Genomic DNA, 21,416 nt, shown 5'->3' on the forward strand with positions numbered 1-21,416 from the left:
CAGTGCAAAAGATTTTAGACGTCAGTGAGACATTACCCCTCCATACTTGTACCATACAGATTGTTTAATTTGGATGAGTGTTGTGGCTCAATCAGGCCACATTATCCAATATTTTGTTTGTTTGTTTTTTTTTAAAGAGAAATGTCCAAAATGTAAATGTGGTCTTTCTTTCTTTCATACCCCATAAATCATCTCATGACCCCTCAGATTTATCTCGTGACCCAGTGGAGGGAGCCCGACCCCCAGGTTTGACACCAAGTGGACAAAACTAACTAAATAAAATCATTAAAAGTAGCTCTACTGCGACCAGCTACAGCGGTAACATGCTGCTTAAGCACTGATGCATCAGTTTTAACAACTTAATGCTGTAATATGTAACAATACGTCAGTTATCAGTACACCAGGACCATCTACCTGCTTCTGATACTTTAAGTACATGCTGTTGCTAATTTCCCTGTACTTTTACTTGTAGTGTAGTATCTTTCTATTGTGGTACTGGCAGTTTTTCTTAAATGAGGAGTATTTCTTCCACCACTGACAAGAGGATTGGTAAAATATAAAATAGTATAGTTTTACTGTGTCAATCCACGTCCTCCCCAGCTTCCAATGAATCCAGTGTTGAATCTGAAACCTTGCACAGATGATGAATCTTACAAAGCAATGGAGCACCAGAACTGTCCTTTCAGCCCCTGACTCACCTGATGAGTAAGGGCCAAGAGCCAAACAGAAAGCATGAAAACATCAGGGAGTCATGGAAACAAGGGGATTAACTGAAAAAGACAAAATCACTGCTGGCACATGGTCGGCTTGGCCGGCGTTTAGTTTATTATGTTTGTCAGGTAAAACACAAGACGATTGTGTCTCCCCTGGTGGAAAGTAAGTCTATACAGGGGGCAAACACACAGAGGCCTGGCGATTAGCTACTGTTTCCACATGTGCCACAGCTCCCAGTGAAAATGACCAGATGACAAAAGACAAAACCTGCCTGTTTCCATTATGGAATTTGCACTGTGTTGAAGCAGGAGGGGAAACAGTGACGACAAGTTCAGGGTTTGGAATTAACAAAGAGTTGGTTTGTGTTTTAATCCCCCCAAGGAGTCACCTGTGAACAGTTAGACTTGGGAGAATGGGGCCACTTTTGCTGCCAGGCACCACAGAGGAGACTGGTTTAAATTAATATGTTTTTGACCAAAGTAAGTCACCAGGTAAGAAGGCAACAGTCAGCCAACAAACCTGGATAAACAGAGAAATGACAGAAATCCTATATAAGGTAGAAATATCATCGGAAAAACATAAGTCTTATAATACTTTGGAAGATCATAGAGGCATATTGAAGATAGTACCATAATCAATAAGTCAGTAGAGTGAGTATTGAGCACAGTAAATAATAAAAGTCTCTGCAGGAATATTATAAAGTTGTCAGTGCTGGGTGACTTTCTGTGACTTTTTAACTTGCTCAGCACAACACTGGAGAAAAAACAAGATCGCACTTACACGCTATACTGTATAGACGCACGACCCCGGGTGCGCGCAGAGCTCTGGGCATGATCAGGAGTGGGCCGTTTCCAACCGTTTGCAGAGGCGTGGTCAGAGGCGGCACTGCCGAAGCGCAGCCAAGTTGAGGATAAAATGTGGATAAGTGATGCTTTAGCGCCTTTGGTGCAAGAATCCCGAAAGAAGAAAGAGCCAAACTCTCTTTCCCCCCAACCTGATGAAAACGGAGTGAAGCATCACGTCTTTGATTTATGTCACATGGCAGCCGGCGACAGTCATCACCGCTCCACCTGAGCTCTGCAACTTTACTTTGAAGGCGGATTTTTCTCTTCTTCTTCTCGCTGCTGAAGTTTTCTCACAGCCAGATCTCTGTCAGGAGCTCAAGGAGCGGGCTGCATTCCAATTCATTAAAGGTAAATTATTTCCAAAGTCTACATTAAATCACAACACTCCATGTCTGTTTCAATATGCATTACTCTTCACAGTTTCCATTAGGTATTGGCACCTTTAATTAGCCTCTGTCAGCATTGAGCACGCATACCAATACGTTCAACGCAAAGCATACGGTTATGTACTCATACAGTACTGTGAATGCATCAGTGACATTATGCATCATTCTGTGCACTTAAGTACATTTATTACAGCTGTAGTGCCTAATGTGATTTGAAATGCAGGATGCAATATGTTGAACAGCTCTCAAGATGTCTTTCCTTTTTTTGAATTCAGGAACAAAAAAGTCAATTCTAGCAGTGATTTCTTTAATCCACACTTTCAGTAGTCATCTCCCCCGTCTGCCAGCTTACCCCCACTGAACCTCATGAGGCCGTGACACTGCATCAGACCAAGTGTCTGCAAGCCAATACACTGTCCTCACCAAGTTCAATACTGACTCAAGTTATTCAGCGAGTTTGATACAGAACACCGATTCCAGCCCTTCCAATAATCCTCTGTTGCTTTCTGCTCTCGGCTCCTTTGCCAGCTCACGTTGTAGAGTGTCTTTCTTTGCTGGCCCGCTCCCCCATCTGTCCTGCCTGCATTTGAGAGGATCACCACCATCACTTTCTCCAGCACTTACCAGGATGAGGCATGTATCGCCGCACTGGCTGAGGGGCGTGTCTCTGCTCCTGCTCCTCCAGACGGCCACCTCCATGGTGATGCTTCCAAACTCCACCGGCTGGGAGCAGATTCTGGACAAGTATATGGATGAGCAGGGTGACTGGTGGGAGGCCAAGCATAGGGGGAAGAGGGCCATTACCGACAGCGATGCTCAGCTCATCCTGGACCTTCACAACAAACTCAGAGGCCAGGTGTACCCTCCTTCTTCCAACATGGAGTACATGGTAGGTGGATGGAGGATTCAGTCTATATTTGTTCAAACGCTTTGACCCCATTTTGAACTCCCTAAGAGTCTTGTACACTTGTGGACCATATAGCTTAGTGAACTGAACCCGTCACCAGACCGGCTGGCACTTGTCCCACTTGGCTCACACACAAGCAGCATGCCAACATCTAAGCACCTTCACACTTGCCCCCCCCACTCACACACACATGAGTGCACACACAAGTCTGTACCCATGTGACTTTGATTGTTTTGCCAGAAGAGAAGAATTCCACCAACTTGCCAATGATCACATTACTACTGCCTTCTTTTTGTTACTCGTGCTAAGAGATTTGTTTGACTTAGAGACTCCTTTGGCCATCACGTGTGTGTACAGCGCCAGATCACTTTTCACAGTGCAATTAGAATCAGAGCACGGCACCGGGGCTTGTTTTACCAGCTGTCTACCCCCCACTAAACACACACATACACACACAGGCACACCTTCTGCAAGTCGGCGCTCCACAGATGTGGAGCTTTTCCAAATGCACCACACATGTGTAGGCACTGCTTGACTGCCACAGAGCGTTGCCACCAACAGTACTTAGGAGGTTAAAAATCAATACGGTGTGCAGAAGCTAATGATGGTTTATCATCTTTTCATCTCCACTTAAGGAGCGACAGAACAAAAGGCTGTATTATTCTGTGGTGAAGGCAAATAAACAGTTCCTGCTGGGGGCAATTGCTGGACTGTGTAATTGTATAATTGAGAGGTTGGACTTGAGGACCCCTTGTGTGTGTGTGTGTGTGTGTGTGTGTGTGTGTGTGTGTGTGTGTGCACATGTACGTGAGTGAAAGCACCACTCTGCCTGGCAGGCCTCTGGTTGAGGCACACTCTAGTGGAGAAATGCTGAGCCAGCAGCACACAGCTCCTTTCTACTGTCTCCTGTTACAGTTGGCTGGTTTTTTTAGCTGCAGGGGCACCCAGGGGTGAAATATAGAAAGGCATGCAACAAGAGGACGTGAGGTGAGAGAAAGAGAGTGAAAGCAAGCAAGGAGTGCAGTGGGTAAATAAAAATGATAAAGGATATTTTGCACATAGAAAAGGAGAAGAGGGAGGCAGTGAGAAAATGAAGATGGACACGTTTGGAAGGAAGTAAAACGAGACAATGACTTGTTGTAAGGGTACGTGCTGAAATCGTGCTGTCAATATCATTCAGGCAAGAAACAGTTCAGGTCACATGTTGACTGGATTTTCAGTGATTTTCTGCGCTTTATTTTGAAAGAGGCTCCATATTGCTCCGATTTTCCTGCCGTCTGTGTTGAACTGCTGTCACCTTTCAGAAACCTCACAGCTTCACTGTACTGGAAGACTTCATAGACATGCTCCCCTGCTCTCCCTACACACTCATGCATGCAGATGCACACACACTCTCTCACACACACACACAAATATCCTTGCCCACCTACGTAGCCATTGGCCCATCAGCTCTGTTATTGTCTGCCATTGTATTAAACCATAACCCTGCTGACCCTCTGTGGCAATCATCACAGAGACTAAGAGATAACATCAATTCAAATCCCCCTCTTTCCTCCCCCTTCATCTATTTCCTTCTCTTGCCCTCTCTCTCTGCCTCCCTCTCCCTTATCCCTGTGGCTCCGTTCCCATTCTGTCATTATCCAACACAGAGGCCCAAAAAATTCCCCGGATAAGCATTCACACTCCGTAGCGATCAACAAAGCTTCAGTGCACCTTCAGTAGGGCGACAGCGGTTCTGCCTCTCACTCAAATGTTGACCCATGGGTATAAACAGAGAAGTGTCAGTGTTTGAAGCGCTGCAAGACAAACAGATGGCATCATGGGAGAAAGGGCCCCACCTGCCTTGATGTTTAACTTGGCTTTGCTGGGCTGCACTCAGGTCTGAGGTGGCAGCGATGGTAGTGGTTTAAGATAGAGCTGTATTGACAGCTTTCTCTCTGTGCTGCACGTGCTGGTCATTTTAATTCATTATGTGGCTGTCCAATCAAACAATAATTAAGGCCTAGTCTAAAAATTTGCCTTGAATTAACTTCATCCAAGATGTTTAATTATGGTAATGTGTATAAGCATGCGAAGCAGTGTTTACACAGCTTGGATGTTAGGAAACACTGGTTCAGATTGATAAAATTGAATGACTGAATTTACAGAGTCATTATCAGACTCCAGTGGCAAAAAGATTAACGTTCAAACAGCTTGTATCCTGGCAACTTTCTGCAGCTTTTCCTGCAGATTACCTCAGAGCTAACAGGCCAGCTGGGAGATTGAATGTCTCCAGTGTGTCTTGGGGTTTTCCCCCAGGTCTGTCAGCTGGTTACACCCAGAAAACCTCCAAAGGGAAGGGAAGTCCACTGGCTTCTCTTCAGCTGAATACCATAGTATGAAAAAACGTTGTTCCTTCCAAATCGCTTGCTGTTGCCTAAGAGTGTTTCAGTCAAGGTCACGCTCCAGTGAAGCCTGAAGAACATTATCCCAAAATAGCAGAGATGCCACCCTAATGTCACAAAGCTGGAGACTCTCCGGGCCTCACCTGCGCTGGCTGTATCCTGTCCACCAATATCACAAACAGGAGAGGCAACAAGGCGTACGCTTGTGGGAGTCCAGTGCCCACACTGATCCTGCTTGATGTAATGCCAAGAATGTAAACATAGCTCTTGCTCCAAATGTACTCACAATGAATAGCTTGCAATGGCACCTTCCAAGAATACTTCAGGCAGCGTGGCTGTAAAACTTTGCACAACACATTTAGATTGAATTAGCAAATTCCAATGATCCCACAATTACCTGTGTTAAATGAGGACAATGCCCTCTACCTGAGGCTTTCCTGCTTTCTTCTTTTCTTGTCCTCCTCTCACCCTCACTCTTGGAAAACACCTAGTGGTTCCAGGAGTGAAGATGCGCCAAGGACATACCCCTGTTTGACATTGATCAGATTTGAATCTTATAGTTCTGCATGCTGTCCAGATGGCAAGTCTTGCCTTTCTTTACTGACTCACCCACTTATTCTAAAACGTCTGTGAGGCCACTCCAAAGTCATCCTTTGTAACAGGCTCCCTCATACCTGGGTTTTCACTGCTGTGATTCCTGTGCTGCAGCTGCAGCTCCTTTGTTCTGTTGATGATTCTGTGCTGACTCTGGAGTTGCCTGTGCCAACGGGGCTCAGAAAGGCCTTCTTCTTCAGCTACTCTGGTAGTGATCTCTAGTTGTTTATGGGTAATAATATTGGTAGTTAGACTTTTTTAAATCATTTCCAAACTATCAGAAAGCTCACTGCTGATTAAGTGAGACAGCTTCCCGTTCAATCAAGCCTACAGTAATTGGCTATGCGGTACTGGTCTAACTATGTTTCTGTTATAATATGATAATGGGAGATAATGGTTCTCTCTGGTTGACTAAATTCAGACAATGGTCAGCCTCAGGACCTCTGATGTGAGTTGATGTGGGATGGAATGCACTGCAAGAAACATTGTGCACTGTATATTGCTGTGGGACATTACAGTAGTAGTTTGGGGAGGCAATTTGACATACACACATTAAAACACACACTTTTCCTGAATGTCATGTTCAGTGTTTTCCACCGTTGATCACTTTCGCTGCCTTTCTCAGCTTCCTTTCCTTCCCATATCTAGCCTCTGCCTTTTCAGTATTTCTCTGCATGCACCATTGATTATGAGCAGGAAACCTAAACTTGCAAAGGAAGTCCCCTCTGGAATGCAACCAGATGACCAAGGAAGAGAGAAAAAAAAAACAAAACCCCAGCTGCAAATGAAGTGTTAAGCGAAATACACAATGCCATGTGCACAGCGCTGAAAGATTTTAGCAGGGGAGGTGTTTTTCTTTACGGGCCCCAGCAGAAGTGCGGCCAGGGTGGGTGGTGGGTGACGGGGGGCCCTTGGTTATGAAGCCTCCCCTGCTGGGCTAACTGTGCAAACAACAGCAGCTTGAGAAGCCGGCTGCACTCTGTACCAGGTTCAGCAGCTGAAAAATATGTGTCTCCGTCGACACTTTCTGAGGCTGCCATCTCTGCTGGGTGCTGCTTATTTATTATTATATAAGACGAGCTTCAAGAGCATCGCAAATCATGTCTTTGTGCTAGAAACCATAATCAGCAACTTTCCCCACAAGACACTGCAGCCAGAGTTTTGGTCAGCTTTGGCTTGAGACCTCCTATAGTTGTGGCCACGGCTAAATGTTTTCCAACCCATAACCATCTATAAATGGTCAAAAACATTGTGTTGACCTCGTTCAAGTACAGAATGTCCTATGTGCTGTGGTTTGCAGATGGTTTGGCAGTTACAGCTCAATGCAGCATGTTCTTAGCCTGCTTATCAGTGAGCACATTGATTATTTTTTCCATGCAAGGAGGTCAAAGAGGAAAATGACGTAGATAGGAATCAAGGTTGTAACTGAAATGCTTTCTCTACTGAGGATGACCAGGTTTAAATCTCCTCTCCTCAGTGTGTCTGTTTCAGAATAAAAGCACAACCAGGGATTACAAAACAGATATGACAATACTGACATTTATTTGCAGCTCACTGCCAGTGGAGGTAATTTCTGAGCAGAGATAGAGTTTCAGGCAAATACATTCTCGTTCCTGTTTCGGTCCTGGCTCTGTCAGTCATCATTTGGCCTCATTGTGCAAGATGGACCACAGGCAACTACAGATGAGGTTACTGTAACACTGATTCGCTGCCTCTCTGCAGGTGTAGAGATGAATGAAACATATACTCCACACCTCCAACTGTTTATTTGTTCTATTATGCCAGTCATTTAACATTTCTACAAGGCTCAGTGTTGAAATCTGACATAACACTGTGCGATCGCGGCGGAGTCCGTCAATATTACTTTGGCGGTGTTGATTTAAACAAATACGTCCTCTCAACAGCCAACAGGATTCCCAGAAAGCGCTGAAGAAACTGCTCAGAGTTAAGAGTTAATTTGCAGCACTGCCAGACATCCTGTTGTTAGGTAGGTGTGTGTTTCGGGAGTAATGCAGAGAACAGTGGTTGTTTCTGGTGGGACTGAAAGTGGGTGATGGACGATGGAGGAGGAAGGTGGTGGAAGCAGGGGAGTTATTTGAGTGCCTGTTATTGGATGAGATTTCAATGAGTGTAAGCTATGACTTCCAGGGCCCAACGTGTGAAATGTGAAAGCTTCTGACACCTCCGCCGGTACACTAACGCATGTGCTTGCACACAAACACACATTTATGCACACACACACGCAAACTAATTGACTTTCTCATAGAAACCTGTTACATTAGATATCCCACGTTGAAGGTGAAAGTGAAGGTGTGCAATTAGAGGAACATGCAGTGTCCTTCAGTGGAATTACAGCTGGTGTTTTTCTAACTTTTTTTTTTTTTTATGGCAGAATGTAGGTCAGCAGAGAGGAAGGACACTCTTTGCATTCCCAGAAAACCCTAAAATGGGAATATGATCCCTTAGTATCCAACCAGAGCCAAACTTAACTGAGAGGGCAATTCAGTGAGAGGTGAAGTGAAACAAAAGCTTGCACCCAGACATTTCACCAGAGACATATGGAAGGTATTTCTTAAGGAAAAACAGCTTTTGCATTTTTTTGAATAACACCCAATCTTACGGGAAAACCCATCTGGGGAAAATCAGCTGAGCAGCAATAAGAAAGTCTAAAAGCTCTTTACACAGCAGCAGCAACACATCAACATAGTTCTGCATTTAGTTTGGAGATTAGCACAGTTACTTAGCCGTAGCAGCTCTTAGTCCCTATGACTTACCATAAGTAATCCTAGTTCAGTGTGTGTTTGAATACTGCCTCACATCACATTGGTGACAGCTGAACAAACCCTGTAAGGCACTGAATATCTCCAGTTACTCATTAGCTCTTCTATGCCCTGACATTGCTATATCTTATGGCCCATTAGTAGCAACACTTTATATTGCAGTGGATTTCCACTTCTTGTGAAATAAAATCCAGAAAAGTACTTCATAGTGTTTTTCCACTTCTTCTCTTGTGCAGGTGTGGGACACAGAGCTGGAGCGTACAGCAGAGGAGTGGGCAGAGACCTGCCTGTGGGAGCACGGTCCTGCCGGTTTGCTGCCACAGATCGGACAGAACCTGGGAGCACACTGGGGAAGGTAAACAAGAACTCAGTGCGCACAGTTTCTGCGTATATAGACTTTAAAAATCGGTAAAAGTAAAAATCGGTCTTTAAAGTTTAACATCTGACAGGCTAGTGACCCTTGAACATACTGCACATATACTAATATGAATTTGCTACATTTGTGGGGAGCGCTAAACAACATATTTTGGGCATATCTCTCATGAAAACAAAGTTACACAGCTATACCAGCATCATTTACTGACTTGACATGCGCCCCTACGTGGAATCACACAGCCTCTGTTACATATGTTCATTTGTTTGCTCATTTCCCCGTAGAGCATCTGAAAATAGCACTGCTTCACATAAGAGACTCTTGTTCCACATCTAATCACATCCCATCACAGTCAAGATGTCCATTTGATTCTAATGAGATTAACTCACAACACCTGGTGCCAAATCACTGTCAATCCTTGGTTACTGCAATTTATCCAGAGTGCTTGATTGCCAGATGCCTGATGGGTGCTAACTCTTGAGCCACCCTGTCAGACCATATTTTGAAGTCATGACATGCTTGCTCTATATTGTCTCTTTTGCTACCACCTGCATCTCCGAAATGCTTAGAAGAATATTCATAAACTACATGTGAACGTTAATTCACCATTTACACTGACAAGAGCTGCTTTGCTTTGCACTAATAACTTGACAGTTATTTAAATATATTCTAATGCTTAAAGGTCACCTACTGTATGGGTATCATGTGTATGCATGTGGGTAGCTTTGATGCATAATACCAACTCCTACACCAACAGAGGACTAGAAATGTTTTTTGAAACATTGTCATCACAGGTATGCTTACTCATTTCTCCAGGTATCGTCCACCCACGTTCCATGTGCAGGCCTGGTATGATGAAGTGAAAGACTACACCTTCCCTTACCCTCAGGAGTGTAACCCCTATTGCCCCTTCAGATGCTCTGGCCCTGTTTGTACACATTACACACAGGTAACTAGGTCTGGATCATACTGTTTCATCAGGATTTTGGAGACGTTATCCTTTATTGATCACAGACTTTGTAATCAGTTTTTCATGATCTGTCTTGTCACCCTTTTGCAGCTGGTTTGGGCCACCAGCAGTCGCATTGGCTGTGCCATCAACTTGTGTTACAACATGAATGTGTGGGGACAGATTTGGGCCAAAGCCGTCTATCTCGTCTGCAACTATTCACCAAAGTAAGCACATTCCTTGTCATGTTCTTTCACAGCTGCATGACTGATACACAAGCTGCAAGAGGACAAGAATCCTAAATGTGCTCTTGTGTCATTTTGATGTGGCAAAGTCATTTGTGACTAATTTTGAAAGTGTTGTCACTTGTCAAGTTTTTCTCAAGTAGTATGTGAGCTGTTTCGTAAACCCTGCTTATTGTATGACCTGTACAGGGGAAACTGGTGGGGCCATTCGCCTTACAAACATGGGACCCCGTGCTCTGCCTGTCCTCCCAGCTATGGCGGAGGCTGCAAGGACAACCTCTGCTACAAAGGTATGCTCAGGAAAAATAAAGAAGGACAGAGTAAGAAAGCCTGAGGAAAACATTACTTACTATACCCTGTTTTTTTTAACTTTACTTGAAGATGACAGCTCCAACCCTCCACAAGAGGAAACGGAAGAAAACAACTTCATTGAGCCGGAGGCCCCCCGTTCTCCACAGAAGCCCCGGCCGAGGGCCTCCAAACCTGAGCTTCCAAGTCTTCCCGCTCCGACCTCCACCAAGCCCCCCACAGAGGACCTGCAGAAGAATGAAGTGGTGAACACACAGCAGATGTGTAAGCTGCCATTTAACTGTTTATTCTGGATCTAGTTTCATCTCAAAATGGGGGGGTGTAGGATTTGTTTTAGAGTTGGGAGGAGAGTGGCAAGAAGTAAAATTGGGTCAAAACGAGAATTTGTGAATCGCTGCCTGCTCAGTGTTGAACAAGCAATTGTGGATAACAAGCGCAAACAATAGACCTTGACCGGAAATATTTTTCTTGCAATTTATCTTAAATTGCCTTGATGTTCTGTAGCCTTTATCTGTCATCTCCCTGATTAACCTTGACAGTTTCTGGAGTGTACTTAATATTGCAAGTCACTCTTTGGAGCAGGGAGGGAGGTCTATTTTAGCACGATCCCCAGAGTGTGTGTTTGCTTTTGGCCGGCTGAGATGGGTTGAGGGGTGAGAGGGGCTCGCTGTGGTTTTTAAATGGCTTCCTCTCTGCAGTGCAAAGGGGCCTGTTCTTGTAAGCTGAGACACTTCCTCTAGTATTGCTGACCACCCTGAACCTTGTGGCAGGAATTCTTCTTTTCAGTTCTTGTAGCATCACAACAATAGCCTTCATTGGATTTCACTCAACTCAGGCTTTTAGAAACTAGTCGTCTGCATTCATTTCATGCCTGTTGGTTCTTGTACGAGCACTTAAAGGCCTTTATGTGTGTGTTTTTCAGCTCAGCTTGTGACCTGTGACACCAAGCTTCGAGATCAGTGTAAAGGAACACCATGTAATAGGTACAGTTAAGATGAAATATGGTAAAAGCAACAATGCAAATGGAGTTTACTGTGCATTTCATCTTATTTTTCCTTTATTTATCCACAGATATGAGTGCCCTGCTGGGTGCCTTGATGCTACAGGAAAAGTAGTTGGGACAGTATACTATGAAATGGTGAGTACACAATGAAGTTTAGTAACCTAAATGATGTAGTGCTACTTGGTAGGTTCCTTTCTTACATTGATCAGCATTATGCCAACGAGCAGCTGTGCGTCCTGTCACAGTGTCCTTGAGCAAGATATTGAAGTGCTATAACTGCATCAGCAAAAGGCCTGTAATGTAAATGATGTTGTAAATTAAATGCTCTGTTTGCAGCAATCCAGCGTCTGCAGAGCTGGCCTACATGCTGGTGTCATAGATAATGACGGAGGATGGATGGATGTAACAAGACAAGGCAGAAAAGACTTTTTCATCAAATCCAACAAGAGCGGAGTCCAGTCTGTAGGGTAAGACAATAGCATTAGAAATAATATCACCATGAATTTATTCTGATGGTATTTGATAGCAGCGTTGGTACAATATACTCTCAATAAGTGAAAATAATGTAGTCAGTGTAATAATGTACAATGTAAAAATGTTTCCTCTTGACAGAAAATACCAAAGTGCTAATTCCTTCACAGTTTCCAGAGTGGCAGGTAAGTCTGACAATAATGTGACATTATAATTACAGATAGGTCACATTTTATATTAAATTACTCATAATAAGCTCTGCTGCAACTGTGTTTGTTGACGCTCGCTGTAATTATTTCTTGCAGTCAAAGCCATCACATGTGAAACCACAGTTGCACAGCTGTGTCCATATCAAAAGCCTGCAAAGCATTGTCCAAGGTATGAACCTTGCCTGCCTACATGTCAGTCTTTTTCATAACTTTATTTCTACAGCCTCATAAACATTCAAGTCGGGATGTCCACCTGTTCTCTTTTTAGGTTATACTGCCCGAGAAACTGTTTAGAAGAGAATCCTCACATATCCAGAGTAATCGGTACCAGAATATACTCTGATGTAAGTCCCTCTTGTAGCAACCCAGTCACCAGAATAAATGTTTGCATGGTATATATAAACCATGTGTTGACACTTTATGTTTCTCGATGTTTCAATATTAATTTTTATTTTGTGACAGTACTGTGGTTGTGGTCTGTTAGAATGTTGATATGATACATATGAAACGTACAAATTTCACATATCCATGGTGTGTGGAAATATATAATGCTAATGTTTTATTCTGGCGACTGTGCTGCTTTTAGAAGCTGATTCAAAACTGGGTTCATCAATGTTTTTCATGTATTTCCACACTGAAATGACACAGTGGTGTTACTTTTCCTCTTGCATCCCTCTGTAGAAGTCCAGTGTCTGCCGATCAGCGGTCCACGCTGGAGTAATCAGGAATGATGTGGGTGGTTACATTGATGTGATGCCAGTGGACAAGCGGAAACACTACATTGCTTCGTATCAAAATGGCATTTTCTCAGAGAGGTATATATAATCTATAAATATATTCTATAAATAGCCAAACTGACCTGGCTAATGTGAGTCCTGCAAGTGTGGGTATCATGTGCAATTTGTAAGGAAAATAAGGAAAAAAACAAAAGCTTCACATTTATAGTAAAACCTATCAACTGAAAATAGTGGTTCCTTATATTGATTGAAACAGCAGTTCTATAAATTAGAACGCAAAAGTATTACATTTCAATACAATACAATAAATGGAAAATAAAAATAAAGTGTAAAAAAACACACTCAAATAAACCCCCAGAGATGTCGAGCATACTGTCATAGAATTGCTTATTTAAGAAGATCACTGGTCCTTGTCGGCATCCTGTCTTACAACTTGTTTGGAAAGTGAAGGGTTAATTTGCTGGGGCTCAGAGAGGAGGAATGAGAAATCAATGGCTCTCAGGTAGAGAGAAATTTATTCACTCTGCCCTCCCATGTGGACCTAATCTTTTCAAGATGCAGGCAGTTCGTTACATCTCTCATGCAGTGCGCACGGGAGGGTGATTAGCATGCGTCTAGTTTAAAATAATTAATTGCTTAGCAATTAGTGCAGAGAGGATGAGTGCATCTTAATGCAGTTCAAGGAGGGGTTTGTTTTTTGGTAGTAAGTCAAAAGGGGCAATCAGCAGGCAAGGGTCTAAAGTTTAATGTAGTGGCTCAGATAAAAAAAACAAAAAAAACAAATAAGAACGCAAAGCAGTGAAAGAGCCAAAGTATATCCATTGAGGAACAGGAACCCGGCCAGCATCTAAAACAAAGGGGATCAATATAAGGTTACATTTTCGACAGGTTTAGCTTCGTCCAACCACAATGGTGTATAACCCTAAGCCAGATAAGTCTGTCAAAAGAGCATGTGGAGAAGAATGGATTATGTGTAAGACTTTCCAGTTTTTCTTATCTGAAAACATGAATTTCAAATCAACCTCCAGCTACTGTCTCAACAAACATGGTGCAGAATGCACAGAAGTGATAATCAGGTCATGAAGAATGGGGGCGACTTTTAGCCTGAGCATTGTCAAGTTAGGTTTAGGTGGAAGTTAAGTAAATTGTATGAAAGTTATTCTCATTATCATCAGAAATAACCGATGATAATGAGTCTTAGGCACATTAAAACTTGTTATATTCGGAAGTAGGTCTGCAATCGCACAGCCACATTACATCTCATAATATTAAAAAAGGTAAAATAAATGTACACATCCACATACACATCCATCTTTACACTCTTAATAGCAATGTTACAGGGAACAGTTAACTTACTTAATATAATACTCATCGTCAAAGACAGCACCAAATGTGCAGTATAAATAGCCTCAATCAGGAAATAGGAGGTATGCAAATAGAGCACTGTATTGTCAGCATAGAGGTATATTTTTACTTGTATCCATTTTTAATTACTACTTGAAAATAGACAACCTTGTCTAGCACCACCGATTAACACAAAGTAGGAAACAAGAGACATCATTGGTTTGTACAGTAGCTATTGGAATGTTAAGAAGCTTAAGCCAGGCAATAAAATACCTTGCCAACGCAAATCTATACAGAGTCAAATATGTACCTATCTTGGAGGTTGTAATGTCTCTCTCTGAGTGAAGTGAGCCAAGATTTTAGTGACAACTTTGGAATGATTAGACTAGAGAGCCTATTTTTCTCGCTGTTAGGTAGATGTTTGTTATAATCTTCCTCCTTAATGAGTCCTCAGTGACTGACAGGGAATAACATGTTAACTGTTAACAGAGAAGGGAGCTTGCAATTGCCGAGGATAAAGGCTTTTGCTGATGCTAATAAAGTGAGAGCATTTGTTGAATCCATGCTGTACAGCATTAAGGTTACAGGTCCGTACCAGCCTCTGTTTAAAGCTTAAGTGACCCACATACTGCGCGGTCTGGTCTAGTTCTTTAGAGATATTAAATTGCACCAACTTTGGATTGTTCTGTCGTCTGCAGAATGGCTATTGTTAACATGACCTGCGTAGAGGACAAACACACACACACAGTCTCATTTATTCTGTGGTCTTCCCTCTCTCTCGCTGTCCTCTCCTCCCTCGTCTCTCTCCACCGCATTTATCTTTGTCACTCTGCTGAGATGCCTGACGTCTGCTAGTATCTGCCCATCATTTATCTGTCTCCTTTAACTTCACAACATGTCTGTCTGTGTTAGATTAACACATGAAGTCCCCTGTGTTTGTGTAAAAATGCGTGGTTTATCTGTTTTCTCAGGGAGCTTCAACCTCTATCTGTTTGTGTCCTATCTGTCATCAGAGTGTCAGACAGCACACTGACGTGGATGTTTCTCTGTAAAACCTGAAGTCTATCTGTTTGTGTGTGTATGTCATCTATGTCTCTCTGCAAAAGGCTGGGACATGTTCTGTATCTGACACATGCCGCACCCAGACTGACTCTCCCTCTTGTTTCTCGCTTCCCTACAGCCTTCAAAACCCTCCTGGAGGGAAGGCGTTCCGGGTGTTTGCTGTGATTTGAGTGCCCCAGAGGGCGGCTTCGCCAAACAGAAAGCGCACTTGGGCTGCTGAATAGGCGGTAATCAAGCCCTGTTGTCAAACTCAATGACTGAAATGTTTCTGGCTTTGCTACATTTCAGGGGTTACAGGTCATCTCCATGACAGCGTAAACCCAGCAACAAAAACTTGACACATACACAATGAGAAACTGTCAGTACTCACACGCATGGCGTTTTCATTTTGTCATCTTTGGCGGGAAATTGTATGAACTGTAAATATCTCAGAATATTTAGCTTGTACATATTTGTTAATAGTATTACACATGTTTTGTCTGTGTGCCATTGCCTTGCCTTTTAAACAAATAGCTGTGTATGAGTACTGATTGTAGAAATCCTATAACATTATAATGGCACTTAAGGATGAATATCATTTTTGTTGTATTAAGTCTGGCACATTTTTACTGGTGCTCTGGAGAGGTTTCTTCTCATATTTTGTACTTTTGTAATGATCGAGGAACAAATTGTTATGCATTTATTTTTATATGATTATGCTTTATATCAATATGATTTATAAAGGATGCTGCTATATGTTTTTTGTATTGTGTTTGTAATTGCCAGTGTGATGGGTTTTGTTTGTTTGGTTGTTTTTCCAGATAATGTGGTTCAGTTAAAACTCCCCGCAGGTCGGGAAGTACACTCATCCCTCAGAGCTGTCATTCTCTAAACAAAACCTATGTGCTCGACTTCATCGTGCGTCGCATTTTACTGGATGTCGCTACCCCAAAGATGTTTTCAGGTCATGTCTATTCATCTCCCTTTGTTATTGATAAAGTAATACTATGCAACAGTTTCATTTCATACACTATGTAGGGGAATGGTGATTTTTAACATATATCTGTTCATATTTTACCAGCTCTCAGCTTTCTTTCAAGCTGCAATCAGTATAATGGACAATTAAATGTATTTTTGGCACTGTTTCTCATTATATGTATTTTCCTACCTCAAGTTGTTAGGAAAAGTCCATTTTGCAATAAAATATTACAACCACCACAATTCTCTCTCGCTTAAAGTCAATGTAATAATTCTCAGATGCTGTTGCAAAAGACATTTTTACATTTTGTCTATATACACTTAAAATTGCATATAGCTCAATATATTATTACTGGGTTTTATTATCATATTCAATATTTAATGCACTGCAGTTCAACCTACCTTTAAATCTAACATGTCAATGGTGCTATACTATAATAAATATTTGAAAACACTTAAAGTATCTCCTTTTGAGCCACTGCTCCAAGACTGGAAATTCCATGAAATATAACATTTTGCTTAGATTTCCGGCTGTAAATCTGTGATGATAGGGTGGTGTTTCATATGTATTCCTATTCTTGAAGATTTCTTGTAGGTAACGTGATTGTAACTCAGACGCATGTTTACTTGTGCTGCTTTATCCCAGCCTCAAACACCATGCTGCCTCAGATTCATTTCACCTCAGGCACAGTCAAAGATAAATCTGGGATGAGTATTTGAAGTTGCAGACTTTGACAGGAAATGTTCTCTCAATAGTCTACAAATGAAAAAGCTGCACACAACATATCTTAAAATGATCAAATATTGGCACTCTGAAACAGGGAAACCACATCCACAGGAGGCTGTCAGTGGTCCTTGAACACTTCATCTGATATGGGTTATAATGCCCTCATATTAAAGCTGACAATCTGTCCTAAATCCTCATTGGCAATGAGTCATTTCACATTTGCTCTAACCCAGTGGATAAGCATGCAGAGCCAAAACAGCAAAGATCAAAGTACCTCAGAGAGCCGCTGAAGTGGTAAGTTTTGTGGGTTGGATGAAGACTGAACCCAATCCCCCAGAGCCATTGCTCCACAGCAGAGGCCTGCACTACTGACGTGAAAGTCTCTGGGGATGTGGCACCCCACTTCCCAATATCCATACCGGTTATTCATTCAAACCTTGGAGAGCGGAAATGTTTGATTTTAAATGTCCCAGCTTTCCTCCTCGAGTTCGTCACCAGGGAGCGGAGTCGTCACTCCTCATTTGCTTCTGAGCAGCAATGGGGCGAAATGACCACTCCGTAATGGGTTCCACCATATCCATGTCTGACCGTGTTATGATGTCTGCAGGGCTGCAATAGGTTGTGACTCAAGCTGCCAGTCTTTGTTATTCCCCAGACAAGTGCTACTAAATCTTACATGATGGGTGGAATATACAGCTACTGGCGCGGTGACACCAATGCGACACAATATGTTGCACATGCAATCTTGTTAAGTGATTTTTCTATGGCTTTTATGAGTGTGGGAATAGTAATTACATTTTCTGCAGCTGCACATGTGGGAGACTACATGCTACATGCACACTGACCCTCACAACATGTGGAAAACAACTTATTGGACCATGGGAAAAGGGAGATAATTGCGTGTGTGTCTGCAGGAGGTTCACAACAGACCATACAGTTGCACAGAAACACACACTATAAAGCAACAACCATCAATCAGTCATCCTCAAATACATGTGCATGTGCATGCTCCCACATTCATGGCCGCACTCACATGACACATCATGTCAGATTAGACCAGTCACTTGTGATTGGCTGAGCTCTGTAGGAGAAGGGGCTGCAGAGTGATTGATGGGCCGTCCATGAGCACCCAGGTCCTGTGAGAGGAAAGAGAGGCATACATCAGACAGGTGTCAAAATTCACAGCGGGGTGTGGTGATAGGTGGCGTTCAGGGGCTCTGAAGAATGAAAGGCAAGAGGACGAGGAGGATAGTGAAAGGGAGAAAGTGGGGGACAGAGGAAAGGGCAGAGAGATAACCTGAAAGCTAGAGAAAACAGCGTGAAGTTTTGATTCTCTGACACCTTCATGAGCATGACTTTGAGATACCATCTGCAGAATTTCCCATCTTCTCCTAACATTCAGCGTTCATAAAATCAGTGCACGTGTCATGAAAATCCAGCTTTCCAGGAGCAGTTCTATAACATAGCTGGACACTGTTAGATAAAAACAAATGCTGCACGACTTCAAATAATTAAGGAAGGGGTGCAACACATCACTTGATGGTGATAGATTGTTGTGTGCCTTCATATGCGACCCACCAGACAGACGAGGGTGCATTAGGAGCAAACTGACAGAGCGACAGCCAAAGGCCCATTAGGACCAAGGAGACAGAGTGCCGTGAAGACAGATGGGATGAAAGACAAGCTTGCAGCTAGCAGGGTCTGCATGGTGCCACCAGTGTTTTCAGACTGTCGTTTAAAATAAGGAAGGCCATTAATAACCTCCTCACTGTGCTCTGCTCAGCTGCAGTCTGGCGCTTCTTGCTGAGCTAAATGTGGCGCTGCATGGCAGCAGACTGGCAGACTGTGTCAAAGAGACTACGTTCACCTGAGGAGAGGGAGAGAGAGAGGCAGGCAGACAGAGTTTGTATATGCCACTGCATTTTCTGTGCTGTATATGTGTGTGCATGTGCTGTATATATGGGTCTAATTGTATTTTTTCACTTACTCACCTGTTTGTTTATGTGCTGTGTCTGTGCTGCCTATCCTACTATGGCTGGATGGGAATCAGATAACAGTGATGCAGTCAGGGAAGCCGTCAGCACGGAGGTGAAAAGCTATGGTTGCCAGTGGTAATGACTGTGTTCCTTCTTGTCAAACCTTTACTTTGGCAGATGAACAAAACATAAAATTTGACAGGGAGTGGGTTTTTTCCCCTCATGGTCCAAAAATATTACATGTACATAGCCACACTGTGAATGTGTTTTTGCAAAGATGGAGTGGGTACTTTGGTGGAGAAAAAATAAGCTTTTCCTGAGTGGCAAGGTGACTCATATAATTATTGAGTTATTTTAGGCCTCTGCGCTTTTAAAACAACCCTCTGACAAATCTTCGACATTTGATTTATAATAACCATTCATTACCAACTGGCTCTCCTGTGACCAACCCACCCGACTGCTTGACTGAAATTGAAAATCTTATAGCATGCATTGAAACTGGTGTTGAATTCTAATGGAATACCAAATGTTTAAATTGATGCTTTACATGTGCCAATCAGGGGCCAGCAATGGATGACTACATGCTTCTTACTCTACAATTAAACCTCAATTAAACCGCACTGAAAACAGGTTGTTTTTTCGTTTTTTCCAGAACTGCAAAGAAATATGTTGCATAGTTCCCTCATTTGGACTGTTTGAGGCATGAGCAGCGTGACCTAATACTGTCAAACTCATGGTTACCTTCATGTGAATGGTTATGGTTTGCTGGTATAATCTGTAATGTGAGCCTCAGTGGCGCACTTTGTGGAACAAACACAAGTGAAGTTCCAGCAGCTACACAATGTCTCTCTCAATTCAGACCCAGCGATTGTGTTGCACCAGGTTAATTGCAGGAGGCTTTAACAGATCAAACACTGCCTCTTTTTTCAGTCCAACACAAATAAATGAGGATTTCCAAGAGAAAGGGTTCTTTGTTTGTTGGAAAATGAAGAAACTTGAGTTGTGGGGCTTGTGAGGTTATTTTGTTCTTGTATACTCAGGTGAGTGGAAAGCCAATTAAGAACATCTGGCAGGATTTCTCCGTACAGATTATGCTAAACACAATAATGCGCATCTACATATTTACATGTTGGCTGTTGTGCAGTCTCTCATTGTCTTCCTCCCGCTTGTACACAGACATCTCTGTATGCACAGAATGATGAAAGTACATTCATCTTACTTCTGCCATGACGGGCAGGGCTACAGTCATATTCTAAATGCTTTTATTACCAAGGAAAACAACTGCACATCAGATGATTTATCGTCAACAATTTGCACACATAAGACGCTTACCCTGACATTTGTTCCTGTGTAAATGGATGTCAGAGAAGCAGTTTTATGCTCTGGATGCAGATGTGGGCCACATGTAAAAAGCCTTTCCTAAAACAAGCACTGTGGAATAGGGAAAGTTGTGCTTACGCTACCTCTCCAGGAGGGGCTGGCTGCCTCCCAGACTGCACTGCTGTTAGAGCTACCTCTCAGAATAAATAATGGCAAGTCTACAGCATCTGGACACTTACAGAAACCAATTCATATCTGTAAATCTTATTGCCTGGACCAAATTCTAAGCCTGGCAGTTATCGCCAGATAATCGATCAATGCTTCGTAGCAGTCTTACTGCTCATTTCTACAAGTGTGTCGTCTAAATGGGCAGAGGTTTCCTGTTTATCCTCCAGATGTGGGTCAGCTGAGATTGCACTAATGATAACAAGAATAAGAAAACTATAGCTGAGGAATGTGGCATCTATTTTCACACACAAAGCCAAGGATAAAAGAGGAAATGGATTGAGTTTCAAAGAACCCTGCTTATCCAAGGCGCAATCAGACGACCTGCGTGTAAAACAAACACTTGTTTGCAAAGGAAAGGAAAATAAATGTGGAGAAAGAACTGGAACAGACTATTAGATGCTTGGCAAGACAACAAGGAACAGTCTGAAAAGCTACATACAGTACAGTTGAGGCTCATGGCCAAACAATAGGGCCATGCATGGCAGATGGGCGCACACACTCCTTTGCAGTCAGTCATAATACAAGAAAAAGGAAGTGGGAGAGTCTTGGGCCAAATCCTAGAGAGCCCAGGGGTAATGGAAGAAGAGCACAGCATGAAGAATGAAAAATGAGAGGAAAAAAAACCTAATGAAAAACTACAGTTCATAGTAAACTACATCAAAAGGAATCCCAGAATAAGTTTGTTTTCAAGTTTTTGTACGAGTCAGCAAAAATGATTCCTTTTGTAGCAGCCTGCAACACATGGCACAGTAGACAGACTTATGAGCAGTGGGCGATATACCAAACACAATTCTATGACAGAAGTGTACTAGTGTATTTATATTGGGATCATGGTCAGGGAGCACGGAGTGCAAAATATAAAGAGCTACAGCGAATCAGGCGCCTGCGATGGGCCG

The 21,416-nt window shown here is 42.7% G+C and overlaps 1 protein-coding gene across 1 annotated transcript; it reads left to right on the plus strand.

The window, feature by feature from the left end:
* Positions 1-1,803: 1,803 nt before the first annotated feature.
* Positions 1,804-15,709, plus strand: LOC143340017 (cysteine-rich secretory protein LCCL domain-containing 1-like). Its single transcript, XM_076761602.1, has 15 exons — positions 1,804-1,907; positions 2,474-2,834; positions 8,847-8,965; positions 9,800-9,932; positions 10,044-10,159; positions 10,367-10,467; positions 10,559-10,750; positions 11,409-11,469; positions 11,558-11,624; positions 11,826-11,956; positions 12,102-12,145; positions 12,266-12,338; positions 12,438-12,513; positions 12,851-12,984; positions 15,431-15,709. The coding sequence occupies exons 2-15, from the start codon at positions 2,574-2,576 to the stop codon at positions 15,480-15,482; spliced, it is 1,560 nt and encodes a 519-aa protein (XP_076617717.1). The 5' UTR covers positions 1,804-1,907; positions 2,474-2,573; the 3' UTR covers positions 15,483-15,709.
* The last annotated feature ends 5,707 nt before the right edge of the window (positions 15,710-21,416 follow it).

The sequence above is a fragment of the Chaetodon auriga genome, chromosome 21 (assembly GCF_051107435.1).
Source record: "Chaetodon auriga isolate fChaAug3 chromosome 21, fChaAug3.hap1, whole genome shotgun sequence".
Lineage (NCBI taxonomy): Eukaryota > Metazoa > Chordata > Actinopteri > Chaetodontiformes > Chaetodontidae > Chaetodon > Chaetodon auriga.